The sequence below is a fragment of the Myotis yumanensis genome, unplaced genomic scaffold (genome assembly GCF_028538775.1).
Source record: "Myotis yumanensis isolate MYYU_CA2020_CCGP unplaced genomic scaffold, mMyoYum1.0.hap1 SCAF_12, whole genome shotgun sequence".
NCBI lineage: Eukaryota > Metazoa > Chordata > Mammalia > Chiroptera > Vespertilionidae > Myotis > Myotis yumanensis.
Window position 1 is genome coordinate 11,398,143 of NW_027223763.1, and position 12,760 is coordinate 11,410,902.

At 46.1% G+C, this 12,760-nt stretch overlaps 1 protein-coding gene across 1 annotated transcript in view; it reads left to right on the forward strand.

The window, feature by feature from the left end:
- The window catches only part of PAPPA (pappalysin 1), a 222,900-nt gene that overhangs the window by 124,664 nt on the left and 85,476 nt on the right, over positions 1 to 12,760 (forward strand). The window contains exon 10 of the mRNA XM_070430787.1: positions 4,585 to 4,778. Coding sequence (XP_070286888.1) covers positions 4,585 to 4,778 — 194 coding nt within the window. The remainder of the gene's footprint in view (positions 1 to 4,584; positions 4,779 to 12,760) is intronic.

Below are 12,760 nucleotides of genomic sequence, written 5' to 3' on the forward strand. Positions count from 1 at the left end.
GTTTAGAAAGACAGGTAAATCTATCCACCCTTAGGAAGGTAGCCTATCAAAGAGTCTGTGTTCAAATTCTTTGCTTCCTCCTTGAATCCTAATCCAAATCCATCTCCTCTTACTTAAAACTCTCATCTCCCCATCTGCAGAGAGTTGTTTTGTTTTGTTTTTTTCTCAATGGGCTGTAGACTTGGTAAACTCCCAGTAGCTTCTCAGACTAGTTATATTTAGTTCACACTAGTGGCTGTTCTGAAAAGAGAAATCAGAGATTCCACAAAATAATATTGAAACTTGGTAAAGAGTCAAACATGATTTTGTTGCCAGAATTGTATACTGAAAGCCCAGTCTGATGTGTCTGTCCACTTACAGAGTCCATTGGCCTATAGAAAGAGCACTGCATTGTGAGTTCAAAACCCATCAGTCTAGTCCTTTGTCTACTGGAAATTCCTCTGAAGGCTTTCATAAGTCACCACAACATACGAACCTCGGCTTCCCTCATGTAAAATGAAACCATTGCTTTCAGCTCCAAGGTCATCATCATCATTATAGACCAGTTATTGATCATCTGTTATGATCAAGCCATCTGAGCATCATACTAAACAGTCAGTCATTCAACCATTATTCAGAGGAGGAAACCAAGGTTCAGAAATTCTAAGTGATATGCCCAAAGTCAAATTAATAGTAAATGGAACCTCTGCTAAGCAAAGTCAGGTCTACACCTCACTGCCTCAAAGACTGTGAGCCTTACAGGTAACAACACACCTCTCTTGGTCAGGAGAATCTTCAAGGTCTCCCCATCTCTAAAGGATAATGTTCAAATTCCTTAACAGGGCATTGCAGTCCTTCCTCAGTCTGGCTTCAGATCAGCTTTTCAATGTCTCGGCTCCAGGATCCATTGAACTCCCTGAACTGTGACCTTGCCAGACATACACACACACAAGGATCAAGATGCAGTTATGCTCTTCCCTGAACATGGACAAATTCTTTAGATCCTCCAAGATGCTGCCCCCAAAGCATCTTCTCAGGAAGCCATCCCCCATTTTTCCAAGTAGTGGTGATCCCCCTGCAGGAGAGGAGTCCTGTCGGATTCATTTGTGTATCCCCAGTGCCAGCGCAGTCACCGAGCAGATACTCAGAAACTACTGGTGAAGTGCAGTGATAGTCCTCACCAGTTTTCCTCTGAGGATAAGGATCTATCTTGCTGGGGATGATAACATCCCTCCCTCCTAAAATCTCTTAAGACTGGGCACTGGGCCATTAAGACCTGTATCACTTTCCCATCTCTTAAATCTATTATGGTAGTTGATCATACCCAGCCCTTTATTGAGGCAGTCTAAAGGGGAATCTTGTCTCCAGTTTATATATGGGGAAACTGAGGAACAGAGAGATGAACTAACATGCTAATATTACCCGGTAACCAGGGGCAGATCAGGAGGTTGAATCCAGGGTTTCTGAATTCAAGGATGAGACCTTTTAACAATAGCTTGAATGCCAATGTTTGCTGATACATCAAGGTAAACTCGTCTCATTTCCCTGAAGCGTGGCTTTCTGAGTTTTCAGATAGGGGTGACGATCTATGTCTGTCTCAGTGTCCCTTGGACATGCCTCGGGAATGCAGAGGCATGCATTTCAGCTCCATGGTGCAGGCCCACAGAAATTGAAGATTACGTAATGTGAAGCAGCATCAGCTGTGTCTGTCCACTTACAGAGTCCATTGGCCTCAGGCTCTTGGAGCTGAGCTCATTGCTTCCAAAAGGAAAAGAAAGTGTCTTTCAAGTAAAAGCTGAACCATGGAAGACAGACGTGGCAATGCCCCCCAGCCACATCAAGACTCCTCACTGGATAGAGCAGATTTCTAAACCTGTCACCAAATGAAAGGGACTGAATCTGAATTGAGGGGTTCCCTCATGTCAGGAGAGGATGAGCTGGGAACCAGCCTGTCCCTGCAACCTCCTGTAAGCTAGTTGCCACTGGTGTCTCAATAACTTTCCCTTCCCCCTAACACCCAGTGTAAAAATTTTTTTTCAAAGAGCACAGCATTTAAACTATATTTGGACAAGAGTATATGCGTCAGAGGTGCCAAATTTTAGTTACTCATTCGTTCAACAGATACTTACTGAGAGTCTAATAGGTTTTCACAGTACCCCTCCCAATGGGATGTGTTATTATCAATGCTACCTAGCTACTACATGGAAGGCAGGCAGCAAGGTGATCATTTAGCTTCAAACTCTTTTCACTACAATCTGCTCCCCTCCCAGCATAAAGCATTTAAGAAGCACTAAGTAAATTGTAATGAAAACAAGAAGGCCAGTCTTGTTCTCTTGTTTTGTTGTCACTACCTTTGTTTTTCCTGGCCACACATTTGTATTCTATTCCTCACCATGTTCCCTTCAGTGCATGAGGCATGGGAGTAGGAATGGAGAGAGAATTCCCCAGATGAAGGTGGGCAGATGTAGCTGAAGGGCCCCTGGGACTCTGGCAAGAAAAATGAATAGCAGAGTCCAAGGATGTTATTCAAAAAAAGGGGCTCAGAGTAGCTTTGTCAGCAAGATCTTAGGGCAGAAACCAGGCATCTTTCCACTCCCCTCTCTCTTCTTCTTCTCTTTAGCTCTATCTCCTATCTCTCTTTTAACTCTGTCTATATCAATCTGTCTATATTAATTATCTGTTTATTTAGGTACTTATTTACCCACCTATATCTATCTCTTTCTCTCCTCCATTCCCAGTTTCCGCTGATTCTAGGCAGACATCTATTAAGGTCTTAAGCATAATCAGGAAGAAATTAGCTTTCATGAGAACTCCAACTCTAGCCCCAACTCCTGACACTCTGAGGTCTCTTTGATGGGGGGAATAAATTGTCTTCTTAAAGAATAGACCTTCTACAATCTTACGTTACTGGTCTTCATATTATAAGAGGAGTAAGGTGTTACCAAGAGTCAGGTAACCCTATGACCGTATCTACAGGAGGCTGTGCAGTCATTATTCTGTAGATACCACACAAAGAAACCCTTCTGCTAGGTGTCAAAGGCCAGGCTTCTTCTTCTAGCTCTTTGAACACCTCACCTGCTGGGGCTCTCAGAGTTCCAATAGATAAAATGGGAGAGGCACTGGCATTGTACATACCATCTCAGGAAATCACTGCAACCACACAAGATAAGTATTATCTCCATTCCTTTTTGGAGGAGGGAAATGAAGTTCAGAGAAGACAGGTTATTTTGTTTCAGTCTTACACAACTTATATATGGCAGAGTTAGCATTGGAAACTGGCTTTACCTGATGCCAAAACCTATCCTCTTTGCAATTCCCTGTCTTGAGTTGCTAATGAGTGAAGTCTGCATTGATGGCTGGTCATTCTTGGATTGGGCCTGGGCTTTATTCTTTGTGAGTTGGCCACACTGACCAGGACACTGGAGCTCCAGAGAAGTGCTGAGCCTGTGTTCGTCCCTCACTTGAACTGCCAGGCATGCTAGTGGTCACTGGAGTCCGCACTGGCTCCGACCCATCCTCAAATAATTGAATTGTAATGAATTGATTTATTCTGGCTCTTTCTATAGTATTTCACTATGTAAACTGCGAAATAAACAAGGGATTTTGGAGCTTGGAAGGGGCTCAACATTCTGCTGCCCCTGAATTCACAGACTCCTTTTTCAGATAGTCAGCATCCTAGAAATCCCAGCCTTATTTCTGCTTGACCCGGGCGTTTTCTGTTACGGGGAAGGCTTCTTGAAGGTGTTGTAGGCGAGTGCTGACTTCATAAGCTGATTCAGTTCCGTCAGTTAGAAATAAAGTCACCCCTTAGGAGATGAAGCCCATTATTGCAGAATGGGCAAGGCTTGGTTGGCTTACTTGAAATGCCCAAGGTATCTAACTAGCCCTTAAAACCTAGAGAATTAGATAGGAAGGGCTCCTAGCATCCCAGTGGTCTAACGCCCTTCTCTATAGTAAGTATAATCGAGGCCAGAGAGGAAGAGTCCTGTCTAAAGTAACAGAGCAATTTAGTTACCGAGCTGGGACTGGAGTCGTTCTGTGACATCAGGTAATGTCCCTAGATCCTGGAAAGGGAAAACCTGAGTTCGAAACCAGGATCTGGCATTAACACACTGTGTGACCTGGGGCAGATTATTAATGATGCGTGAGATCTCATTTTCCTGATCTGAAAGACTAACATGATAATTAAAATAACAATGCCTCCCTCACCAGCTTGCTGTGGGCTCACTTGGGGTAATGAAGGTGGACATGTTTGTGAGTTTGTGTGTGTGTGTGTGTGTGTGTGTGTGTGTGTGTAGTAAAAAACACGTAAGATCTACCCTCTTAAAATGTTAGGTGTACAGTACAGGATTATTAACACAGTATATGTCCTTTCGTGACTGGCTTATGTCATTTATGATAATGCCCTTCATGTCCACTCCGGTTTTCACATATGGCAGGATTTCCTTTTTTTTGAAGGCTGAATAATGATCTGTTGTGATGATCAGTGATGGGCTTTAACAGTGCTGACGATTCTTCTGGTCCAGTTCCACAGTTGCTACTGATGGCTGAGACCAAAGGACCAATATCTCTCTCTGTTCTCCCCCTTCCCTGTCTCTCCTGCAGATGAACCCAGCCGGTGCTATTTCCACGATGGTGATGGGGTATGTGAGGAGTTTGAACAAAAAACCAGCATCAAGGACTGTGGTGTCTACACGCCCCAAGGGTTCCTAGATCAGTGGGCATCCAATGCTTCAGTTTCCCATCAAGACCAGCAATGCCCAGGCTGGGTCATCATTGGCCAGCCGGCAGCATCCCAGGTAAGACGCCAGCCATGTGTGGCATTTCCTGCCCATATTCTGAATCTCCACTCTGTCCCTCAGAGCTTCCCGCCTCGAAGGTAGTGTCATTGGATGTGGCCATGTGACCATAACTCTAGCCAAATGTAATTCCAGAGCCTCAAGAGTACCATTTCTCTGGGATTAGACGTTGAGTAGCTAAGCACAGGGAAGGAACATCAGGGTAATGACTGTCCTCCTATGTCTCTACCTGTTATAATTCACATTTAGGAAAGAATTCCATTTTGGACATACCACTGGAATTCAGTGGGGAAGAACACATTCTTTCGGGGGAGTCCCACAATTTATTGTGTGTGTGTGTGGGGGGGGGGGGGGTGGGTACTCCTTGAACACTCTCCTGTGAATTTGCTGTGTGGCCTTGGACCAGTCTCCTCACCTCTCTGGCCCCCATATTTCCCCATCTTTAAATTAGAGAGTAGATCAGCTTGATCTCCAAGGACCTTCCCAACTCTAAAAAGCTGTGACTCATTCCCCAGTCCCCTAATGCACTATTTACGTTCCAGGGTTCTTCCCCAAAGGACTCTCCGCTCAGTTGAGGGACTAAGAGTGTTGGGGCCACCAGAGCTTATGTGATTCTAGGGATGGCTGTGCTGTCCCCGGAGCCCCCTTTCCAATTATCCTGCTGAGCAAGCACCTGCCTTCTTCCGAGACTCCCATTTCCCAGAGACACGACTCAGTGCTTCTGACCGCCTGGCCCAGTGGCGGCCTCTGAGGCCAGCTTGCCGCCTGGCCTTGTAGATGAGTCATTATACTGTTTCCCTGATTCAGGGTCAGGGGGATAGACCTGATTTCTAGATAAAAGAGAGATGTGACCTTCTTCTGGGGCCCAGTAAAAAACCATTGGATGAGGTACAAGATGGGTACATTCACTTACCTATTTTATAGTGTTTATCTGATCATTTCTCATTTACCCATTTGCTTATGTTTACATTTATTAGATTCCCTATTTCTTCCTTTGCATTTGTTCATGACTGCCCTGAGGAGAGTGTGTGGAGAGAAATGGGAGCACGGTATTCCCTGATGCTTCTCATGGACAGTGCCCGCCTGGTGAATGAATGAATGGGTAAATGAATGAATGTCTAGGCCTCATCCTACCCCTGTGCCATCTCTGTACTTGAGGAACTTATGTTTGGCTAAACCCAATTGCACAAACTCTAGTAATCTGTTCGTGTGTCTGGCTCCCCCATTAGGCTGCTGGTACTTTCATAACTGTTTTGAGTTTTAGTTATCTCTGTCCCCTTCTTCAAGTACAGGATCCAGATAAGACTAGCTGCTCAGGAAATGTGTGTTTAATTGATTATAGATTCACACACATGCACACACACTCATACGTGTACACATTGCTACATACGATGAACAACACTAAGAGACAATGTTCAAGAACCACATCTGTATGACAGAGAACATCCTGCTCAGGGTTGGCAGGGCTGGCTGGCAATAGAGCCAGGAATTCCAAATTCAGCACAGGCAACCCTTCCTAGAAATGTCTCAAAAACATCATTCAAACAAGGGAATTATTAACACACTCAGACTCTCACATGAGCAAGAAGTGAGGTAGCAGCTGTGCTTAAAAATCACACAAAGGTTATTGCTACTATTGTGAGAAGAGGAGAGAAAGACTTTTCCAGTCTTAGCGTTTGAAAGGGACTTCATGGGGCAATTATTCCACTTTGGTAAGGAGCGGGCTGTCAGGAATTATGGGCAATTATGTCTTCCTAAACAAAAATCCAATTTAAAAAAATCATTATCAATACTACAAAGAGGAGATGAGAAAACAAAATCATCCTATTGAATTATTCATTGCAACCAATTTTATTTTAATGAAATCGACTAGGTTCCATTACTCTGGGCTTGGACATAATCTTTGTTACAAGGAGACTTCAGCTGTAACTAAATTTGCCATAATGAGTTCAACTCACTGGAGAATACCGGGTCAGGGAGGGTGTGTATGTGCAGGCTGGGTACAGGGTCAGGCAGGGCGGTCTGGAGGGCTGTTGAACAGTCTCCTGAAGTCCCCCTCAGAAAGCAAATGCCTAAAAATCATTCACACACTGCACCCCCATCGTGCGCACACACACACATGTGCACACACACACATAGCCTATGTAATACTGAGTAAGGGTGTTTGTGGAGTGGAAACTAGCTCCCTTCTGATAGCACAGCAGAGGGGGACGAGGTATAACCATGGCGCTCATTATCTTGTGCTGTGGTTAGGGGAGGCTGGTAGCTAATTCTCACTCTGTCAGGGACTCCAGTGAAGAAGTTGATGGCTTGAGAGAAGGAGTTGGGAAGTACTTAGATGCACCTTCCCCCTACACAATTAAGCCCTTCTCTCTCTCTCTCTCTCTCTCTCTCTCTCTCTCTCTCTCACACACACACACACACACGCATACATGTACACACAAAAACACGTAAACATTCCTACAAAAATAGGCAGTGTAGGGGCAGGATTCCAGAGAGTAGGAACCAAAGTAGACACAGGAGAGTAGTGGAGGGGACCGGGGGTCTCCAGGTCCACCAGCCACCATACTGGACACTCATACATCTCATAGCCTATCCCCTTGCCATTCCTCAAGCTAAGAAGTATTGCCCATCTTGGAGAAACGGAGAGGCGGAGTGGCTTCCCCAAGGTCCCATAGCCCATACGTGGAGAATCTAGGATTGGAAGGATGTCATGGAAGATGATAGCAGAAGCTTGGGAATATGTATGTGATCATGTTCAGAAGTTGAAAGTAACTGGATCCCTGGCAGTACCCCTGGGAAACAAGCAGAAAGAGTCATTAGGTGGACAGATCGTAAAGTTGCTGTCACTGTACAGACCCTGTGAGGTATGTGAAATCTCTGCCTGACTCATGGGCACTACCCACAGTTTTGAGTTCAGGCTGCTTCCACTCCCTGTCCCGAGGGTCCTATTCCCTGGCCCCTTGGTGCTCATTGGGATGTCTATGAACTTGGGCAGTGATGAAATGACTATGGTTGTTTCCATTTTAGCTTTATAAACCCGTTTTGTCCTACTCTGTCTTCCCCTGATGCTATAAAAATGAGAAATACAAGTGTCTATTGAAGTCATGTGCTTGGCCCTATGCTGGAGTCTGTGGAAGAAACAAAAAAAGGGGGGAAAAGACCCAACTTCTGGCCTTGTCCGTGTACAAGACTTAGGCACGAGAATTCTCTGGGGAGGACAAGCCCTGTCCGAGTAAGTTGGCAGGGTTTCACCGTGACTGCTAGAAAGAAGAAACAGTCATTGTGCTATAGGAGTCCAGAAAATTGATTAAAACTTGATTTTTTTTATTTTGTATAAGCTCTCCACTTTAACAGTTTCAGATCTCTCTCATCCATTCTCCTCATGCAAGATCCCCAAATTTGGTTAGGACTAAGTTACTCCATCCTGAACATTTAGTTTTATATTCAAATGTTACCAGAAGTATCAAAACTTCCTGGTTGTGCAAATTGGGCTGAACATCCTATAATAAGAGACATTCTTTGGATATTTTGGCCATGTACCTTCCTGGCCCAGCTGGAATTCAAGAAGTCCCTGAAACAGAACAAACATGGAAATCAACCCAGAGAATCCAGTTTTCTCTGTTCTGGGAACCTCAGAAATGGATTGATTTAAAGGTGCTTTTTGCAAAGATCCCATCTTGTTCTTATTTTGTCTCCATGTTTCACATTTCTCTAGTACTTTATACCAAAGGCAGCCCAAACGAGATGTAGCTATTCCTTTATCCTGCCCCCACCCCCAGCATTTCTACCAAAGCCAGTTTCCTCTTTTCCAAGCAGGCACCTCCCTCCTCCCACAATGGCCTAGGGAAAGTGTGGAAACACCAAACAGTCAGGAATGTGCAGTGTTCTCCCAGGAATCATGGACCTTCCCTCAGCCAACCAGTTCACTTGGTTAATCCTTTAAGGCTAAGACTTAGGCTAAGCAGATCCAGGGCAGTAGTTTCAGAGTCAGGGTAAAGAAAACCTTGAGATCAAGGTCGGATGGCCTTGTGCGGTAGAGAGGCCCCCACCAGGAGGTTTCCAACTGAGCTGGTGATGGAACAGGAGATGCCTGTGTTGGAGACCTAATCATCTCCACTTCCTTTGCAGTTGGGTCTCTGACTTCCTATTTTATTGTATCAACCCCTTAGTGGGTACATCCCCTGGGTCCTTTGACAATTCGCTTTGTTTCTTGGCATGCCTATAATACTTCGTGCCTCTGTTAGAATACAAATCATGATTTGTCTTGTGTTGTAGCAATTTTTTATTAATTCATTTATTTGCTTGATCAAACAGAAGTCTATTTGAACTCTGCACTGAGACCTGTGGGCAGGTAGAGAGCATGGGCGCTAATGGGTGAAGAGGAAGCAATGCAGATGTGGCTTTGCCCTCCTCGCTTCTCTTCTTCCTTGGGAACCTGGAGTAAATGACTCCTTTGGGAACCTCAGTTTCCTCCTCCAGAAACAGGAAATGATACCCTCTACCTGGTGGAGATTAAGGGAGCAAATCAGCAAAAACATGTAGCCCTGGGTGTGTTTTTTCCACTTAGTGTGGGTAGGGCCAAGGTTAATTTCCTCTCTCAATCATGTTAGGCTCCCCTAACACCCTCGCCCAAAGGCTGGCCACAGTGACCCACCCAGTACAGCTCAGTCAACACTGGGTTGAGTTCAACACAGTTGTGTTAGCAAATGCTCACTGCAGCCTCAGGACTGTGCCAGGCATTTTGAGAGACTGCAAAGAAGTTCTGGCCTTTCTGCTGCCCTCATAGAGCTCACCGTTTCATCAGAGGGTGTGTCCATCCAAATCCCAGCCAAGACCCAGGAGTGTGAGAGTCGGAGGGAGTTACCCCGAGGAAGCCACACTGTTATGGGCTTACTCAGTCTGCAGGGGCGAGAGCCAGCATGCAGGAAAGGAAAAGTCCTGTGCCCACTTTCAGAAGATCCTGAACAAATTATAAAAATAACATCCAGTTTCTCCAGGCTCTGCATCCATTTTTCTGAATCCTCCAACAAAAATAGGAATTGCTGTTCTCGCATGACAGGTTGGGTCAGTGAGGCTCTGAGAGCTGGGTGATGGACTATGGGGTCACCCTCGCAGGCCTGAACCAGGGTGCACGCCACTGGTTCATATGGACTGACCTGCAGGACCAGGCAGCTCACGCCCGCTTCAGTAACTGACACAGGAGAATAAGCTGAGGGAGCCAGTGCCTTCGCTTCTCTGCTTGTGGAGGGTGCATTCAGGGAACACCAAGAAAGGGGGGTCCCTCTCCAGTCCCCCCAAATTTCCCTGCTGTTTCTGCCATGCTGCGTAGATCACCACCTGTAGGCTCTCATTCTTTAAGGTTAAGTGTTGCCCTCTTCAAGAGGCATTTAAAATGTGTCCCTGAAAATATGGGAGAAACAGAGGAAAAGTTTGAAGCTCTCAGCCCGAGTGTAAAAGATCCCTTTCATTTGGGATGTATGTCTGACTATTTCTGGGTTCTGGGAGAAAAAGTAGGAAAAGCACACACAGAACACTTGCAGAGGGAAGAGGAAACTTCGCTCCATTTACAAGTTTTTCACAAGTCAATGCAAAATAAAGGGAAAGTCAAGAGACATGAGCTAGAAAGGTGTATGGGGACATCCTTCAGGTGCTGGAACTTAGACTTCATCCGGAATGTGATGGGGAGCTTTTCAGCAGACGGCTAGCAATTGGGTACTCATTTGAGGAAGGCAGTGACATCTCCGGGATACCTCCTGTATGCCAGACCCTATCCTAGGGTGTAAAACAGAACTTTTACTTCCCCTCTCTCATCGTGAAGAAACTGAGTCTCAGAGAGATGAGCCCCCGTCACCTATGGCGCTCTTTCTCCTACTTCCTTTTCTTAGCCCACACTACTGGTATACATCGTAAAAGCCTCTCTCAGAAATCTTGCATGGGTAAGCAATTCTCCGATGCTGGTTAGATGATGTTATTTGCAAAGGGCAGAGAGAAACCTTGGACTCACACCCAGTGCTGAGGTCACTTTGAAGGGTTGTCCCTTCCCCATGTGCGTCTTCAGCGAAGCATGCGGCTCTTCTCACTAGTGACTTGGGACCGCATCTGCCCATGGTGGAGGGAGGAGGAGGGGCGAAGGGAACACACAGAAATGTCAGAGAAGATTCCAAGAAGTTTTCTCCAATACCCAAGGGATCTGCTTTCTCCTGGTGGTTTCTGAAAAATGTTTCAAGAGCACATGTGCAAGTCATCTGAGGAGACAGAACAGAAAGTCCATGGTCTGTTACAGCCTGTCCTGTTGGTGTGGGGCACCCAGAAGTTCTCCAGGAGAGTTACAAACAAACAGTGTTTGGGTCAGAAAGGAGCCCCCTGAGCTGGTCCCTACAACTACCTTGAACTTGTCAGGGAGCCTTGGGCTAGGAGGGACTTTAAGTCCATCACATTTTTCAGGATCCCCGCAAAGGCCTCTCCTCCCCACCCTCTCTTGCTCCCTCTGCCTGCATTCATTCACACTTTCAGTGCCTCCAAGTGCCAGGCACCATGAGTGGCCTTGGAAACTTGCAGTGATGAAAGTTTTCAAGAGAAAAACGAGATTGAGGACCAGATAAACCTAATTCTCAGGCCTGGAGTCTACCACTTACTAGCTGACCCCTTTGGGCAAGCTGAGCCAGTTGTCTTTGTCCCTGCCCAACTCCTTATCCATAAAATAGGAGCATGACTTCCATATGGCAGGTGCTTGGCCAGGATGTCATTTTCCTTCTGATAGCCACTGAAAATTTTTTTAAAGGAGTGCTTCTTGCTGCCAATGAAGTTACTGCAACTGAGAGACCCAATTAGGAACAATTGAGGTTTTATTTTATTTTTTTAAGAAATACTCTTTTGGTTATAGAAATCAAAGCAGAGAGAGACTTTTTTAAGAGTCTCTTGGTCTCCCTTCACTTATTAAGATTTGACTTCGATTAAACAACTTCCTTAAACCCCTTCATCTCCTAGCTGTTAGGAAATCGTCCTGATATTTGGATTCAAAAGCAGTGTAATCTCATAGTGGACTTACTACGTCCAAAGCATCACTTGGAGCATTGGGTAGAGGTTGAGATGAATGACTTAGCCACTGCCCTCCAGCCGTCTGTCTTGTCTATGGAGGACAGGGGACACTGGAATAGGGCCTTCTAATAAGAAGAGACAGATGTTGGCCAGCTGCTGTTATGCGTGGACAGTGGAGTTCACCTCAGGGGAAGTACATGGAAGGGGAAGGGTGAGCCTGAGTAGAAGCCGGGCCTAGCAGGCCTCATTATGTGGCAAACAGGTATCGATGGCGCAGGGCAGGCCTGGGTGGAGGAGCCCATCTTCATCTCTCACCTGCCATTGGCTCCTGACTCGAAGCCCGAGAACAAGCAAGGCTCTGTGGTCTCGGGCGTACCCAGCACTGCCAGCCCACGCCACCGCCCCTCTGGGAAGACTCCTTGGCCTTTGTCTCGCCTCTTCCTCAGGCCTAACCCACTACCCCTGCACCGTCTCTGTGCTCCACGTCTCCTTGCCCTATCATGGGACTCAGCACCAGGCCCTTCCTCCCATCCCTGTCATTCACCCAGGCTCCCTCAAGACCCTTCTCCATTCTTGCCTTTCATCTCTTCTCTTCTTCCCTAAATTATCATTGTTGCTTTAAGTGGGGGCAGTGGTGTTTAGCCAGCCTGGCCTTTGCTGTATAATTTGGTTTCATGTTCGGTACCCAAGAAACATGTGAACAATGTAAACAGTGTCCGCTCTCCGAGGCTGGGATGCACTCAGGAAGCAGGAGCCAGTCGAGCTTGCTGAGCCCGCTGCTCGGGGATTCGGTTCTGTCCCCGGAACCTCATGCTCATGCCTCTACATCTGAAAGGAAACTTTCTCAAGCCAGGCCCCGAGGAGGGGTTCTGGGGGGAGTTGGGGTTTGGCTGTGCACAAGATTTTTTGTTTTTGTTTGTGTATGTGTTTGTTTGTGTTTG